General features: G+C 34.5%; 1 protein-coding gene across 1 annotated transcript in view; it reads right to left on the bottom strand.

The window, feature by feature from the left end:
* The window catches only part of LOC137030025 (RAS guanyl-releasing protein 2), a 48,743-nt gene that overhangs the window by 7,266 nt on the left and 22,746 nt on the right, over positions 1-18,731 (bottom strand). Inside the window, exons 2-13 of the mRNA XM_067399967.1 lie at positions 14,546-14,701; positions 14,236-14,338; positions 12,194-12,247; positions 11,969-12,100; positions 11,075-11,225; positions 9,913-10,086; positions 7,801-7,917; positions 7,425-7,706; positions 4,934-5,014; positions 4,583-4,705; positions 2,728-2,843; positions 518-659 (exon numbers count right to left, since the gene is read on the bottom strand). Of these exons, the coding sequence (XP_067256068.1) occupies positions 518-659; positions 2,728-2,843; positions 4,583-4,705; positions 4,934-5,014; positions 7,425-7,706; positions 7,801-7,917; positions 9,913-10,086; positions 11,075-11,225; positions 11,969-12,100; positions 12,194-12,247; positions 14,236-14,338; positions 14,546-14,615 (1,545 nt within the window). The 5' untranslated portion in view covers positions 14,616-14,701. The remainder of the gene's footprint in view (positions 1-517; positions 660-2,727; positions 2,844-4,582; positions 4,706-4,933; positions 5,015-7,424; positions 7,707-7,800; positions 7,918-9,912; positions 10,087-11,074; positions 11,226-11,968; positions 12,101-12,193; positions 12,248-14,235; positions 14,339-14,545; positions 14,702-18,731) is intronic.

The following is an 18,731-nucleotide window of genomic DNA, read 5'->3' as shown; positions in this document are numbered from 1 at the left end:
AGTGCTTGTGGAAAACGAAGAACCTATCACCATATCTGAATTTCAGTTCCACAGTGATAAGAACAGTAACAATGGTGTCGGTTTACATTATCAATTCCAGTCCAAGTTCTTATCTTTTGGGAGTGCATGCAAGGTAGATTTGCTTTTGCAGCGCAGAAAACATGCTGACAACACGAACCAAAATCGTCCAGGCCTCAGCTACAACTACGATTGTGGGCATGTCAAAGTAGACGTTGTTCGCAACAGACCACAGGCGTTAGGGAAATTTGTTACAAACCTACATAGGTTTGTGCAGGAAGTAAGACTGAAATTACTGATGACCTATTTCAGGCAGTTCAGAATTGGTTCTTTCTTTTGGCAGATAATAACTCCATTTACTTGTGCACTTTGAAACTTTGTAGACCTTTTACATTCACAAACAGCTATATTACATACTACATGAAAGATAACTGAAAAAGCATAATAGGGGCACTTAAAATCATGACTCCATATGATTGCATGAGCATCTGATACTTACAAAACCGGTGCAGTGTTCGCAGAAGGTGGGTTTCACGTATGTGGTCTCTATAAAGGTGTGTATGAAGCCCATCTTACAATTGAGCAAAGAACTGGCCTTCATAAAATAATCTATCATCTCCTCCCTGCTGATCTTTCCATCCCTAAAAGAAAAACACAACATGAAATGAGAAAGATACACCTAGAAACAGCCCACAATATCCAAACAGTGCAAAGTAAAAGGGTGCTTCATGAACAACACAAGGGAAGAGGCCCAATAACTGAGCATCTTGCGCATGACACGTTCAGTGTGAACTGGCTCTAACAGTGCTCCTCAATAGTGTAGATTAGCTACCAATCAAATCAAAGAAGGTGCGCATTATTGTTCACAGAAGCCGAACATAAAGTTTTAATGGTGCAAGAGTACGAGGTAAGATGTATAAAAAATATCTAATATTTCAACAACCATTTTACAAAAGTTATGTAAAAATACCAACAGTAAAACTAGCCTATAGGGCCTACGTTCAATTCAAAACTGCGAAATTTGACAAAAAAAAAGAAAAAAAAAAGTTGAGTAGCACTAGGTATAGTGATGCAAGCTACTCAAATGTTTTGTAAAAATTTTGTAGTTTTGAATCATTTTGATTAATGTAATTTATAACTGAATATTAGGAATATTAGGCATAAGTGAATGTGTATATTTTCAAATGTTGGGTACACAAAGATTTTTAAAATCTTATAAGATTTTCAAAATGTGAGAAACCACAAACATGAGGACAAAAAAGATTTAATCCAAGATTTAACCATTTTGCTCTTATAGTGTGTGGTGTGCTGTGATTTGACAAAGGCCCTGTCCCAAATGGCACACTTTATAGCACTTTCTGTCTTGTGGACTTAAAATGGCTGCTGCATGCATGTGTCCATTAAGTCCACGAGACTTAATGGACAGTAGAGTGTCCCATTTGTCCATTTTAGGTCTCAGAAGGGTGCTCGCGAGAACAATTTAATTTAATGAATTTGTTCTCGTAATTTAACGACTTTTTTCTCATAATTTAATGAGTTTATTCTCAACATTTTATCTTGACTTTTTTCTCGAAATGTAACAAGTTTTTTCTCATAATTTAACGAATTTGTTCTCGTAATTTAACGACTTTTTTCTCGTAATTTAATGACTTTATTCTCAACATTTTATTTAGACTTTTTTCTCAAAATTTAACAAGTTTTTTCTCGAAATTTAACAACTTTAATCTTGAGATGGTTTTATTTTTTAATTATTGCTTGGCCCTAATCCTCTTCCATAGTAGGCCTACCGAGCATAACTTAGAAATGATTCTATTTCATTTACTGGTCTTCCATCTTTTTCTTTATTCCCTTAACCCCCTTTGAATCATTTAATTATTTAAATAACAAAAACAAACAAAAATGGTTTGGTCCCTCTAATCACACCTCTTTCACAGAGGAAAACGGCTGCTTGTTCTCTCGATACTGTCTGTTTTACTGAAAAATCGCTTCAGGTGATTCAGTGAGAGAGCAGTCCAAACAAATGCAAGTGGATTCGTTTTGCAAAGGTGTTTTACCAATTCATAATTTAAAACATAATTTAAGCATCAGAAAATATGTGAGCAGTTCAGTTGCACAGCTGTTAAACTGAATATACAAGCGAAGCAAGCTTTTTTCTTAAATATCTACAACGCAAACAACAAATTGCTCGTCACTACAGCAACAGACTCTCGTAGCTGGTGTAAGCAAGTGGAGGCGGGGCTAATTTGCATATTCATTGATCTGTGTATATTAAATGAGGCAATGTAGAGTTACATTCAAGTTATTTTAAGGCATGACAAAAAAATTTTCACTTGAATTTTTTTTAAACGTCATTTTGGTGATCAAAAATGAGTTTTAAGGGATAAAATAATTGGCTACAGGGGGACTTTAAGTTAGTGAGTTCCCCCTTGTTAACTTTCTTTAAGACAATCCTTTTCTCTATGTTTTGCATTCTGACCTCAGGTCCTTGTTCACACTGGTGTCTCCATTAAACCAAACTACTGATACAGATGTGGCAGAGAAAAAAGTGAAGGAAAGTTCGGATGACTGTCGTTTATTGTTTTCTCATTTCTAAGTATTTTAGGCGAGCCCTGCACGAACGCTCGGTCACACTCTGAATCATATTTTGTGAATACATTTATATTATGGTGTGCAAAAGACAGTGCTATTGTTTGGCATGGATACACTCACTGATTTTTATCGAGTTCTCCAAACTTGCTGAGATATGGAAAATTATTCCTGATGCACTCAAACTCTTCACGTGAGATGAAGCCGTCACCGTTTGAGTCGAAATTCTTGAACACAGACTATGAAAAGAAAATAGAAACACAGTTTCATTAAACATCTCCAATAATACATCTAACACAATGGAGGGATTTGTAAATGAACATATTGAGCCTGTTAAAATGCATCATTTATACTAGTATAAACTTGCACTAAGCCCCACCTTAAAATCATTACTGACAAATCATACATTGGCAAATAAAAGATAAAAAAACACAAGGCGCAAAGGGAGGATAGAGGGGCTTATTTTTTCTTCTTTTCCAAAACCTAAAATAAAATTATTTTAAAAAGTGCATGCTTTAACTTAAGCCACCTTCTTTTCCACAAGAACAGGAATAATATCAATAAGGTCTTGTTGTCATTGAATGTTAATGTATAGATTCTGGTCACAGTAGTGGTGAAAGAAACTGAGTTCACTGTACCATAGTGAGTAGTAGAAAAGTTTGCCTTAGAAAGTAACCTGAAACCAGTAGCAGTTTTGTTCAGATAAACCATTATCACTTTTTATTTATTTTTGATTAATTTTGGAAATGATAATATGTTAAAACATAATACACTTATCCATGTCCCCTGACCAATATGTAAATTCCAATAGTTGTGATTTTCGCAATTAAAATGACAGCAATTTCATTATTTTATTTATTTATTGAAAAATTCAGTTTTTTTATAATTAGGATACCACATTTACCATACTATATATGACGTTAAATGTACAATAATCATACATGACAGAAAAAAGAAACCAGAAAGCTGGTTTGTTTTTGTGTCTTACCAAATTTAGACACACAATTCTGATTTTGAGTATATTTTTTTTTTTTTTTTTTTTTGGCTTGCTCAAAAACAGAATACTAATGGTCTCAAGACGTGTTTTTCCAAAGATGGACTACTTGAAAACGCATCTTAAAAAATGCAGTGCTCATGTCGTGAGATGCTAAAAAAACAGCAAGACACAATGCAATGCCCAGTCTTCAATCTGTTTGGGTACATAGACCAATAATTCCAAAATATTGTAGAAAGAATACAAGAACGCAAATGTCCTCTGAACAAAATCTACATCTGAGATTGAAAACTCAATTGCAAAATTTGATTGCTATACGATATGGAAATAAAGCTAATTATTTACTTAAGACACTTTATGTAATGTCTATTGCAAGAAGATTTATTCAATGGTTTAGTCTGGTATGTGCAATTAAATGTGAATTGTTTGATTGTTCGGTTCAATCATGTAATTATTAATTCATATTTTTAATTAGTTGGCATCCTGTAAATTGTAAATTGACCAAAAATTGTAATTCCTATTAAATGTTGCTTAATTCTCTTTATTTGACTCTCAAAAGTATTTGCCTATATTTTTAACCTTTCCATCATGCATTTCTAACCCACTTTGGACAATTACTAGATATAACTGCACAATTAATCAAGCTGTTGACTGGGTTTGGAGCAATAAATAAGAGGGTTGGAGCTTAGTACAGGCTCAAAGGAAGTGATTTAGGCTTGGTTTTACAGACAGGGCTTAGATTAAGCCAGGATGAGGCCTTAGTTCAGTTAGGATATTTAAGTAGCTTTTATAAACGTGGCTTACAACATTACTGGTGTGCATCTTGAGACAAAACAATGGCACTGACATATTTTAAGATATATCAGTACAAGCTGCTTTCAATTAAGACAGCTCAAACATATATTTTAGTCTGGGACTAGGTATAAGCAAGTAGGTATGAATGTGCATCAAAACAAATTAGAAATATAAGAACGTTTCTCTTACATCCACCATCTTCTCAATATGTTTGCTGATAATAACAGGATTAGCTTTAGGCTTCACTGATGCTGCCCATTCATCAATCATTGATAGTTGTTTAGGAGCTGGACTGGAGGAAGGTGTTGAGTTCTGATCCAACAAGCAAAAAGCAAAGTTACAAGTGTGCATTTGTTTTTACATTTCATTTATGAGATTAAATCTAATCTTGTGAGTTTACTTATTTAACTGTAAATAATAAATTTCTTCATAACCACACATCAGCATTCAAGTGAATCCATTGACCTGTTTATTGCTGAAATAAAAAAAAAATAAAAAAAATACATAACATTAATCAAAACTAACAGGCTGGAAACTGACCGCAGGTTTTGCAGCTCTGGGTTCTCTCTGTAATGAGAGCTGATAAATCTCCTCTTCTGTGTGGTACTGATCCAGTGACACCTATACATAAAACACAACCAAAAATCTGTCTGAGGACAAAAATAATTTCTTATATTTTTCAGAAAGTAATCCTGAACCTGATAAATTGCTGTCTACTAAATGTCTCTGCTCTGTTCTGCAATTTGTGTGTGTGTGTTTATCAGAATTTTTTTAACAGAAAAACAGTCAGTAATAATCTAGTCTATGTAGTTTCTGAAATGGTTGAAATATTGGATTTTGATCAGACATGAATTTTCAAGGTACATTCACCCCATGCAGAAATTACTGTAATTATTTAGAAGATTCTATTTAGAGCTGTTCACGTTCTGGGGACTTTAAAAAAAAAATGTTTCTATGGCAACGTTCATAAAAATTCTGGCAAACTGCAAAAAAGTATTTTTGAAAATGCATTCCACGTTTCGTATGGATGGACGGGTGGAACAGATTTTGGAATATACAATTTGTGCATGGCAACAGTTGTTTTTGAATCTTGAGCATGCACAGGACATTGTGTTGTATACAAAACATCCTGTAGAAAATGTCTTTCTGCTCTGTTTCTGTGCTGAATGTGAACTGTGAACTATCAGAGCCAAAAATGACCAAAAAACTATAAAACTGTTTCAGAGCTGTAACTCAAGTCAGTTTACATGCTCAACACACTGAGCTATGTTGCTTATGCAGCTGATGAAAGTTCAACTGAGTGCTGCAGGGATGACATATTTTTGTAGGTTAACTCGTTTCCGGCTTTTGAAATTTTAGTACTTCCGGTTCCATTGTCTCAAGTTAATGGTTATTTTGTGTGGATTTTTGTTTAAATACCTGAAATAAGGTCTGTGTTTAACACAAGCTCAAGATATTTACATGTTTTAGTCTACGATATAACAAAAACCAGTAATAGCTGCTTGTGATTAAGTGAAAAAGGCGAGTGTTAACAAATTTCTAATTGGGACTACAGAGGTTGTCGCAGATATTAAATGGCTACCATTCACTAGTCTGCTTTTACAGTGTGTTTATAATCACGCTCTTGCAAACTGTTATAACTCAAAAATGTTTGTTAAAAGTGCCCTAGAATTAAAAATTTAATTTATCTTGGCATAGTTAAATAACAAGAGTTCAGTACATTGAAATGACATACAGTGAGTCTCAAACACTATTGTTTCCTCCTTCTTGTGTAAATCTCATTTGTATAAAAGACTTCCGAAGAACAGGCGAATCTCGACATAACACCGACTGTTACGTAATAATAATTAATATGTACGCCCCCAATATTTGCATATGCCAGCTCATTTTCAAGGCATTAGACAAGGGCAGCCAGCATTAACGTCTGGATCTGTGCACAGCTGAATCATCAGACTAGGTAAGCAAGCAAGGACAATAGCAAAAAATGGCAGATGGAGCAATAATAACTGACATGATCCATGATAACACGATATTTTTAGTGATATTTGTAAATTGCCTTTCTAAATGTTTCGTTAGCATGTTGCTAATGTACTGCTAAATGTGGTTAAAGTTACCATTGTTTCTTACTGTATTCACGGAGACAAGACTGTCGTTATTTTCATTTTTAAACACTTGCAGTCTGTATAATTCATAAACACAACTTCATTCTTTATAAATCTCTCCAACAGTGTGTAATGTTAGCTTTAGCCACGGAGCACTATCAAACTCATTCAGAATCAAATGTAAACATCCAAATAAATACCATATTTGCACGATTAGACATGCTGTATGATGAACACTTTGTAAAGATCCATTTTGAGGGTTATATTAGCTGTGTGAACTTTGTTTATGCTGGTTAAGGCAAGCGCGAGCTCCGAGGGAGGGAAGCACGAGAATGAAAGGGTCCACAGCCTGAATTCGCGCATATATTATTATTGCTCAAAAATAGGCATTTAAAAAAATGAATAAAAAAAAATCTATGGGGTATTTTGAGCTGAAACTTCACAGACACATTCAGGGGACACCTTAGACTTATATTACATCTTTTAAAAAGACGTTCTACGGCACCTTTAAATGAAGGCTGAAAGAGTTTAATGGTAGTGATGTATAGCCTACGTTTAGCTTTTTATTAGGCTTAAATTCATTAAAGTTGTGTTCATTGGTGAAGATTATCATGATGAACAAAACGTGCAAGTATCATAATTTTTGTTGGTCAAAACTTATTTTCTGTAATAGTTCAAAGGCCAATGGAAAAATTAAGTTTTTTGGGAAAAAACTGATGCAAACTCATTGGTTTTAATTCAAAAAAAAAAAAAGGTTTTGTCAAGGGAACCTGAATGACAAACTTACACTTCAGCACTCTATAGTGGAAATCATATTTTCTCAAACTTGGACACAAATTTTTACAAATAAACAGTCAGTCGGATAGTATTATCCAAATTGCTCTATTCCTCTTGAACTCATATACACATCATTAAACACACACACTCACTGTAAGTAGATTGAGCAAGTCTGTGTTGGCCTCGATGTTTGGGGGAGTGTTCTGCACGAGGGCTAATTCCTGTAGGATGGCATAGAGCTGCTGAGTTTTGGCCAAGTTGACACGAGTCTTCTGTTTGTCTGTCCAGTCTGGCAGAGCAACATGAACGGCTATCAAGTCCTTGAGGTTAACAGCCAGGATTGGAAAACGAAATCCAGTGCATTCAGCGAATCGGCGCCGGTACTGGCTGTAGTTACCACAAGATGTCACCAGGTCCAACAAACTGTTAAAGATCTGAGAGAGACATTCTTTAATTGATACTGTCTGAAATACAAGTGTTGGGTCTGATATGAAGGTTTTGTGTCTGGTGCATAGGGGTTTTCCATACCTTATTGGTTTCATTGCTGATGTGTGCCTGTGTCTCCTTCAGCCTAGAGATGGAGGTATTACTGAGACCCCCGACCACCGCCATCAACGTGTTGAAATTCTGCAACTGTAGTAGTTTCTACAGGGTGTGAATTAGCGAGAAAGAAACAGAGAATGACGTTGACAGAATCTTTTGTTATATTATTAATAATACAAATAATGCACAAACAACTATGCTATTATGAGGCTCTGAAAGCTTCCTGGGTCTGCATATTTTAGCAAACTCAAGGAAGATGACCAAAACACTGTGGTTAAATGTATTGATCCAATTAAATTTTTTTTCTTATTTTTAATCATTATGAACAAATAAATGAAACATAAACAGTTTCCGAACAGTAAGCAAAGATTTACTGTAACACCACACTATCCATAAAAGGACAAATTTGATGTATGTTAAGTTTCAAAGATAAAAGACTACTAGATATGAAAAGACAATGGGCAGAAAAGATGGTGAAAGAGAACAGAAACGTAAGGAAGATATAAAGCAGTAGTCGAAGTGATATTTTGGAAGAGGAAGAGCTCAGGGCTCATAAGAAGGAAGAGAACAAGGGATCATCAGGAGGAACAAGAGCAGGGGGTAATAGAGCCCCACTGCGCTTCTGAAAAATTCAAAGAGAAGAAAAGTCACATGGGCTAGCTGTCATCGTACTAAAGGTCTACACTAGAACTCTCTTTTTTAAGTCTTAGGGGGTTTTATTGATTATGTTCTCATTTTTGCTGATTTTTCCATACTGCAGCTATTGTTCTTTTAACTACAATAACAGTTGCACTTTATTTTACAGTACATGCACTTACATGTACTTACAGTGTATTTCCCTAAGAAAGTACTGGCTAATATAAGCTAACAACATGGGTTAAGGTTAGGTTTAGTTGTAGGTTCAGGGTTAGTACCTAGTTATTACCCAGTTCCTGTAATTGCTATAATAAATACTAGAGGTGTTATTTCCCAGCCCTGTAGATTATAATTTCAACCACAAAAAAATGTATAGGCCAAGCACTAACAAACCCAAAAGAGCAGCTGTATTCTGGAAATAAGATCCAAATTCACTGCCTTTAATAACTATGTACTAACATTTCCTACTATTTACGGTAGCACTTTATTTTACAGTCCTGTTCCCCATGTACATACTATTTACTTCTTATAGTAATTGCAATAACTGGGTAATAACTAGGTAATAACCTTGAACCTACCCCTAAAATTTAACCTTAACCCATGTAGTTACCTTATATTACCCAGTACTTTCTTAGGCAAGTACACTGTAAGTTCACGTACTGTAAAATACAGTGCAACCCTATTTACACCCAAAGACTAAAGATATAGAAAGACGGTCCACTCGTATTAATTATGAACGAGAGAAAGTACAACATGCAATATGGCGAAACACATCCCGCCTTCTAAGTAAAAGAACCATCTGCTGATTGGTAAAGTCATTGCATCACTGCAGCTGCCGTTAGAAGCTCCGGTTTCCATAGAAACCTGAGATTTACACTTAGGACTGCACATGTGAATTGTCTCGTCTAGCCTGAAAAATATGCTTTTTTAACGCTATTTGAGCATAAGAAATAATATTTATGGAACAGTTCCACGTCAGATTGTGTTGCTGATTTGAAATATGTTATTGTGAGTTCGCCAAGCAGTTTTTGAGATTTCAGGATTCCCCCATTCAGGACTTGGTATTGGGATGCCCGAAATCGCTGAACGGAGACTTTGCAAATTTGGCTGCTGTGTGAACAGACTTTCCTTGAAAGGGTCTTTGGTACACCACAATAGTGGTAGTATTTTGCAATACAATAACTTACTGATGTACACTTAAAAAAAAAAAAAATGGGTAGGATTTACTTTAAAACAATTTTCACAAAATAAATTTTACTTCAAACCAAAGAAACAGCATGTAACATATTGAATTAAGCATGACATTTTTTAAGTAGAAAACTGAAATAGCAATGTCCAATAATAATCCAATAATCTTTGTTTTACTTAATATGAACTTCCAAAAATGTTCTTTTCTTTCAGTGCACAGTTGGTAAAGACACCTAATATAAAGTGGGAGCAACAGTAGTTAGTTTTCCTGACCTGTGCGAGCTGTATGAAGTGTGCAATCACGGCAGCTCTCTGCGGGGCAGTGGGTTTGCTGAGAACCATCAGCTGAATCCATTGTGAGACGCTGTTAAAAAGTGTAATAAACCTCTCCAGAATTGGGTTATCTACTGTACAGCCGTGCATCACAAAGCTGTGGTAATCCTGAAACTGAAACACACATAAAACACATGGTCTCAGACTATATGAGAACTTTATGAAAAACTTCATACTGATTTAATAATGAACTTCTTTCACATTATGTTTTACACATTCCATAATAAGAGCATAATAAACTTTTTAACAGGTTCATTTCTGTTATTATTTTGTCTTGTGGAATATATGCAAACACCTGTTATGTGAAAGAGCATAAAGTGCCCATTTGAGCCAAAGAGCCCCCCCCCTTCCTCCACGAACCTACGCAGGTGTGAAACAAATTTGCATAATGCCAGCCTATGGTCTTCAATGGCTGCCCACGAACTACAAGACTATTGTTACTGTTCATATTACTGTGTATCAAGTTCTGACGAAGTCTTCGGAACTGAAATTCAGATATGGTAATCGGTGCTATGTTTCTGACTCGGGCTGTAAGCGGTAGACCAATCACAACAGACTGGGCCATCTGACCAGTCAGAGCAGAGTAGGCTTTTGGAAAAAAGGGGATTTACAGAGTCCGAATCCTTGATCGAACCACTTCAGACACTGTGAGAAAAGAGATGATGCTGCAATGTATATCATGAGAAAATTAAAGTGTTTATTGACCTTGCATGTAAACCTACTGTAGGAAACCTCAAAAATAAAATGAGGAACCTTTAAAATAGCATAATAAGGGCACTTTAATGAGGGCAATGCTAAATAAAACAACAAAACGCATTTTTTATAATTTTTGTAGGATTATATAATTATTATTATTATTATTATATATATTATCATTTTGTTCTGCATGGGGTATACACATATGAACTGCATATCTTTGTGGTGGCCCTTTCTCATCCATAGTTCCTAATATAAGATAAAAATAAATGGATCAGATTTTTTTTCAACTAAATTAGGACATTATTTGGTGTTAAATATTTGGTCTATCTTTTGTGATATTCTGAGGACAATTAGATCACTTTCACCACAACAAGCATATCAAAACCTGTACTCACAAACATACCATTATCTTGCAGAAGGATTTGTACTCTAGATAGGTCAGATGTTCAGCAAGCTCACAAGGGTCCAGGTGATCAAACAAAAGGGACATTTTTCTCTTTTTTGACATAGATGGAACTCTTTGGGTAACTTGTCGTTTCCATTTATACGAGGGCCTACAGTGGAAAAACAAAGTTATTTCAGACAGGACTGTTGACTAACATGCTGAAATATGACAGTGCAGTGTAACATAAAAAAACAAATCATCAACTACTCACCCTCATTTCACTCTAAACATAATCTTAAACACTTTAATTTTGCTACATTTGAAAGTGCAGAAGCTGTTGAAAGTTTTGAGAGCTACAGCAGAAAGCATGTGAACCACTTTTATGGTACATTTTTGTTGTTATTTTGTCTTTAACAGCTGCAGTTACCACCCATGACCATGTGGAAAAGAGCTGCCTGGACATTATCTTCTTTCTCTTTGGTCCACGGAAGAAAAAACATACATGTTTTGAACAGGAGTGTGAGTAGATGGGAGAATTTCAATATTTGCTGAAATTTTACCCATTGATAACATTATTATTTTAATTCATGTGCCCTTGTATTCTTTAATCAAATTAACTTCCCCTCTTTTTTACAGCAATATCTCTTCTCTGATGACGCGTTTACTGGTGCGAGGGTGGAGCAACCTGTCACTCACATGTGATCGATCAATAGCAAACCAAAACCATCCAATCAATTCCCCATGGACAAAATCAAGTCCCGGCCAACTTTTTTTTCTAGTTTGAGAAGCTGTTTCACTTGGATATGCATCACAATAGAGAAGAAAAGTCTATCGCAACTTCTGTTATGTCGTCTTTTACCTTTTCAGGGTGAGAACATAAAAATAAGTGTAGGTGCGAGTCTGTATACATACACACTCTCTACATCAATAAGTTGACTCTGTGTTTCATTGCCGCCGGTGTTCAGGTTCTCTCTCAGGTCTTTAATCTGGTCAGCCAAAGCAGGATTCAGATCAAACTCTACAGGGAATTCAGAAATCCAGAACCTACATAGAATAAGACCAAAGAGCAAATGCAATGAAAAAGAGAAGATAAGACATGCCATGGAGAATTTGAATGAGATGCAGGATTAGTCTTACTTTACAAGATGGCATATTTGGGCTCTGATCTCATCAGTGCTGCCCTCCTGTGACCTGGACATTTGTTAAGGGCCTAAAGGGTTTTCTGTCAAACTCTACACCATGACATTTTATTTTAATTTTACACCAGGACTTTACAGAAAGTCTTAAGAGAACGTATGTAAATAAAATATTGGTATTTTATTGAAAGTTATCAATATCATAGTCCAGATTTTTAAGATTTGCATCAAACATTCTTTCACATCGCTCTACATAATTAACTTTACAACAGGAATTAAAACTTTAGTACTTTCGTTCATCCAAAAGATATCAGGTTTCACAACACCTTATGACAAAATTTAAAGGATTAGTTCACTTTCAAATAAAATTTTCCTGATAATTTACTCACCTCCATGTCATCCAAGATGTTCATGTCTTTCTTTCTTCAGTCAAAAAGAAATTAAGGTTTTTGATGAAAACATTCCAGTATTATTCTCCTTATAGTGGACTTCAATGGCCTCCAAACAGTTGAAGGTCAAAATTACAGTTTCAGTGCAGCTTCAAAGGGCTTTAAACGATACCAGAATAAGGAATAAGGGTCTTATCTAGTGAAACGATCGGTCATTTATAAAAACAAATGATCGCCTTGCACGGGCTTCCGCCAAAACCGCACTTTTATATTCTTCAAAAGCTCATGCTGTATGTCCTACACCTTCCCTATTCAACTTACGGAAAAAACAGAACTGGCGCTACATTCATTCTATAAGTATAATAGGGACGGTGTAGGACATACAGCATAAGCTTTTTGAAGAATACGAAAGTGCGGTTTTGGTGGAAGCACATGCAAGGCGATCATTTGTTTATATAAAGCATATACATTTACTTTTTTTTTTTCAAAAATTACCAACCGTTTTGCTAGATAAGACCCTTATTCCTCGTCTGGTATCGTTTAAAGCCCTTTGAAGCTGCACTGAAACTGTAATTTTGACCTTCAACTGTTTGGAGGCCATTAAAGTCCACTATAAGGAGAATAATCCTGGAATGTTTTCATCAAAAACCTTGATTTCTTTTCGACTAAAGAAAGAAAGACATGAACATCTTGGATGACATGGGGGTGAGTAAATTATCAGGAAAAAACTTTTTGAAAGTGAACTAATCCTTTAAGAGTTAGTTCCAGTACATCTAGCATGGGTTGTAACCATCTAATGAAGTTGAAATATATTGGTCAAGTAAGATTGTCGTGTACTGAAATAATCAATAATGAATTTGGTTATTGATTAGTCCCTTCTGCACAGAAACCATCCGCCAGTAATGTCACTTTACAGTAGAGAATGACCAAAGACTTTAGGAGTTTGGAATAACACATTTCTATGGACAAGACATGTGCTTTTCAATGTTTTTGAGACATGTTTTCCTCAGTGCATAATTTTTGATGGTTACATCCTTAGTCAAAAATGTTAGAAAGTCCCGGGAATATACCCTGACAAGAAAGCGAGTCTCCGTTAGACTTCAATGACAGCGCCGGTGGCAAAAAATATATTTTGCTAAAATATTTCTTGTTAGAAATTAAATGTAGGTTCTATAAAACAAGTATTAATCATATTTTTATCAGAGTATTACAGTAAAGGGATTATTGTTGGAATAGCCTATTAATGTAATATAATGACTGTTCAGATGAGTGAATGCGTGTGTTTCAAATATCTCATAAAATTTTGTGCTTTTGCTTTTGTTAATTATCGTTTTTAATTTGGTCATTTTAACTTCTGCTAAAAAATGTCAAGCAATCAGTTGTCTGGTTTAGAATATAATGTTAAAATTTTATATAAACATTATTATATTATATTTATTATATCCTTTTTTGCACATAATGCATAGCCTACATAGATATATTCACTTGTTTGGAGGACAACATTGGGCATGATGTGGAATAATATTTTTTAAAAATAATGGATTAAAATTAATTTAGCATTTTTTATTGGATCAATCAAAGGTAATCATCGTTATTTGCAGCCCTAGAACAATGCAATATAAAATACAACACGGTTTTTGTAGATAAAGGATACTTTAGCAGCAGTTTCTTGGACAGATCGGTGGAAGATATGTACCAAGGATGCATCATCAGAAACATTTTCAAAAAGGAGGGATTTTTTATTGTTCCTGCATTGTCTGAAAGCACAAACATCACAACATTAATTACATAATAAACCATAATAATAAGCCATACACATTTTTGTGGTGACTTCCTTTAGCTTTACCCGCTAAACTTTGCTAATGAACAGCATGATTACTGTTTGCTGGTACATCTTCTAGATCCGCACCAAACTTCTGCTTCTCAACTGCTCTAAAAATAAAACTCTTTCTTTATAGACTCACCAAAGGATTGTATGCAGATGTCCACCAACTCATCCACTGTTCCTGAATCCACAGGTAACGGATCCATCATTTCTCTCTCTTTCTTCCTCTACCTTCACTTTCTAACGCCCTTCTGTCTTTCTCTTCTCCTCAAGTGGTCTTCCTCTTCTCTTTTGTCTGTCAATAGAGATTGTTATATGGAGAGGAACACATTGAACAACTTTGTGAAAAAGACATGCATGTAATTGTATTGAATGTGCACTTGTGGTCTACTTCAAATGTAAAAAATAAAAAAAATAAAAAAAAATGTATAATACACTAATAATACACACCAATAATACACTGCACAGCCAAAAAAAAAAAGAAAAAAAAAAAAGACGCTGCTTGGATTTTAACAGGCAAATACTTAATCTATGAATATATCATTATTACAGTGACTATTATTTTTCTAGCATGTTACATGTTTGGCAGTGTGTAGCTTTTCATTTCTTAAACAACCATGTATTAAAATGTATCATGGCCATATTCTAGGATGACAATGTCAAGATTAATCAGCCTCAAATTGTAAAAGAAGTTTTGGGAGGGAGCTCGAAGAATAATTTTCATATATGAATTGGCACTGACCTTAACCTCAGTGTAAGTTTTTGGGATGTGCTGGAGGAGACTTTACAAAGTGCTCACATCTTGCATTGTAAGTATAAGATCTTAACCAAAAAATGATACACCTCTCAATGGAAATAAATATTGTGATGTTTTTCCATCAAGAGGTGCATCAATTTTTGTTCAAGATCTAGTATTGACAATGCAAGAGGTGAGCACTCTGTAAAGTCTACTCCAGCACAACCCAAAGACTTTCAATGAAATTAAGGTTTGGACTCAGAGGTGACAATATATATATGTAAATGATTCTTCATGCTCTCTGAGCCAGTCTTTCACAGTTTTAGCCCTGGTGAATCTTGGCATTGTCATCCTGGAATATGGCCATGGTGTGTCTTCCTACATGATTGTTTAAGAAATGAAAAGCTACACACTCCATCTTTAAGGGTTAAAAGAACCGTTGCCAAACATATAAAATTCTAAAAACATAATTACTGTAATAGTGATCCATTCATAGATTCTTAAGTATTTGTCTATTAAAATCCAAACAGTGACAGTTTTGGCCGGGCAGTGTATAATATTAATAAAATAAAAAGCTATTTACGTGTATTTAAAGTGAGTACTCTTTCGTGACTATTTGTCTTAACACTTATGTACACTTTTAAAAAGTGCACTTTGTAATAGTCAAATTAAAGTCAAACAATACAAAACACATGAAAAGTACTTGATTATAATTTTAACTGTAGTGTATTATTCAATGCTAATATATTTTTAATGTACTAAAAATGTGGCATTACAAATTATTTAAATACATGACATACAAGTTTCGATAGAAATGACATTAAAATATAATTTAGTTTACCATAAATGCTAATCAGCACATTCGGCAGTACACTTAACCATATTTCAAAGACAACAGAAGTAAATTGCATTTTAATTTTGTACTTAATAAGGGGTAAAAAAGTTGAAACATTTACATTAATTTAATTGCAGTTAACATGCAATTAAGTGTCTGAAAACATTGCGTTGAGTTAACACTTATATATTTTTAAGGTATATTAAGTACTCTTTTTAAAACTACACCTAAATCACAAGAGCATGTTTCACATTTCAGCACTTTTTGCTTCACGCTTGACAGTACAAAGCCATTTCTGGTCTTACACGTCTAACAGCAGCTTGCATAGAATATCTGGTAAAGTTAACTAGTATAAAATATATATATATAAATATATATATATATATATTAATCATATGAAATAAAAAGGGTTAGGGTTTGCATGTGTTTGTGTGTGCTTAAAAAAGCTCTGCTGTGTGTGAAGAAGTTTGACCGAAACAAACACTGAAGACAACATCATGACACTACATTCTGGCATAGTAATGACAGAATGACAGACATAACAAATGTCCCAGCTGATAAACTAATTTAACATATTAAACACACAGAGAAACATCAAAATGAGCTTCAGACTGCCAAGCAATTGACCATTTCCAAAACAAAAAACCTCAAGTTATCACATCCTAAAACAGAAACAGTCACACAAGCACCAAACCACAGTCTATCCAATACACAACACACACACTTATCACTCATTGTCCTTTCCTGGATTGACAGAACAAACACACACACATTTCTGCTCATGCAGTCTTAGCAAGGTGGCCACCAGGAAACCATGGCAACACACTGAACCTCTCCATATGGAAACACAAATTATATTCCATTACACTGTGAAAAAAGAAAAGAAAAAAAGATTGTAATTGTAAAACACTGTAAAAATGCTAGAGTAAAAACTTGTTAATTTATTAACAGTAAGTTCTCTTACTGGCTGTAATAGATCTAACTTTACATTTCATGTAATTACAGTAAAATACTGTTAAATAAACCATTTTTGGGAGTAAAAAAGAACAAATCATCTTATAATTTACAGTGAAATGACATTCCCAGAATTCCCAGTGTGACACTTCACATTTGATGGTTTTTAATGTTAATATTTATTTTTTTTAAATCATGTATATTAGGGTTTTATGTAACATCTTATGTTGTTAATTTAATGCTTATTGTATTATTTTAGTGTTGTGTGTTAACATGAATGTGTTTTGTATTTGTGCTCTTAATATTTACCTCAGCTTATGGAAAGCTACTTGTGATGAACATTGATTCATAATGTGTCTTTCTCTTTATTATGGTGGATGTAAAAAGTACAAAACAGATACTTACTTAAAGGGGTGATTGGATTTGCCGGTTTAAAAAGTTTTTTTTTTTTTTTTGTAAAATTTACAATATGTTTAAATTTTTTTATTTTTTTTTTACATAATTATTCTGTCAACCACAGCTGCCAGGTTTTTTATCTTTAAAAATGACAGGAATTTTATATAGTTTACAAAGAATTCCACAAAAATGAAATGCACAAACGTACACAAAACAATTCACGAAACAATATACACTGTAAAAAGTGGTAATCTGCAGTTGTTGCCATAAATAACTTTTTTACTTGAAAAAACCCATAAAAATAAATTTTGTTGATATAAATCAATGTATTTAGGTTGCTTAAATATTTAGGGAATATCATTTAGGTGACCATTTTTTCAGTGTAGCTTATTAAGAGAAACATCTAAAATATTACAAATTAAAAGCCATTTCAATCTCCAAGCAAACCAAATGTATTTGAGCTCTGACTGGCTAATTTAGCCTCAGTACTCTGTTTGACAGAAACCACTGAAAATACAAAGAAAATCTGTTTTCTTGTAGACAGTAGTGCATCCTTAAATAAGGCATCTTGGGTAATGATACACAGCCACACACAAGCCTCCATTAAGCTACATGAAGCGTGTTTTATATAGGATCTCATTGTATGGTGGAATGTGTACGTGTGTAGACTGCAGAGATGTGGGCGGACACTTTCAATTACAGCCCTCATAGAGAGAGAGAAGAGAATAATAGTTGAAGTAGAGAAGCCGCAGTGCTGAGAAAATGAGTGCAGGGCAAGAAACAGATGGAGTCACAAGGTGAGGGAAAGAGGGATATGCAAACAGAAGAAAATAGAAATAGTCTCCATGTAAAGAGACGCTTAGGCCCTGTTTACACCTTCGTAAGTCGCTAAATCTAGTGACAAAATCGTTAAATTGGCAGCACTGGACCGGATTTAAACTTTGTCAGCTGAAGTCCCAAGTTTGGTTTGAAGATGAAAAATATACCAAACATAATGTTCTCTCACCATTCCTGATTTCTAACACTCACTCGCGTTCATCTGTAAATTGCACTTATTTTGTCCATTAGATAGAAAGATCTGAAAACCCATACATTTACCAGCAAATAGATCTTCCGCTCAAAGAAATCAGGACAGAAGTGGTTGAAAGTGGACAAAATAGACGGATTAAAACACCAGGTGTTAACAGGTATGTGTCTGCCTCTTCTACTTGATCCGATCAACCAAATGCATCTTATGTTGCCTTCACTGAAATTTGATTTGATTTCCCACTTCTGAAGTTGTGATTACGAGCTTATCTCATTCAAGTTTCAACAAGAAAGGGCGTTCATGTGCAATTTTTTCCCTGGGAAACTCATATTTACAATAATTCCGAGAGCATGTGAAGGCAGCATTAATAGCAGGTG

Source organism: Chanodichthys erythropterus, chromosome 11, assembly GCF_024489055.1.
Source record: "Chanodichthys erythropterus isolate Z2021 chromosome 11, ASM2448905v1, whole genome shotgun sequence".
NCBI lineage: Eukaryota > Metazoa > Chordata > Actinopteri > Cypriniformes > Xenocyprididae > Chanodichthys > Chanodichthys erythropterus.
Note: the sequence above shows the minus strand (reverse complement) of the source record. Positions and strands in the feature narration are given on the sequence as shown.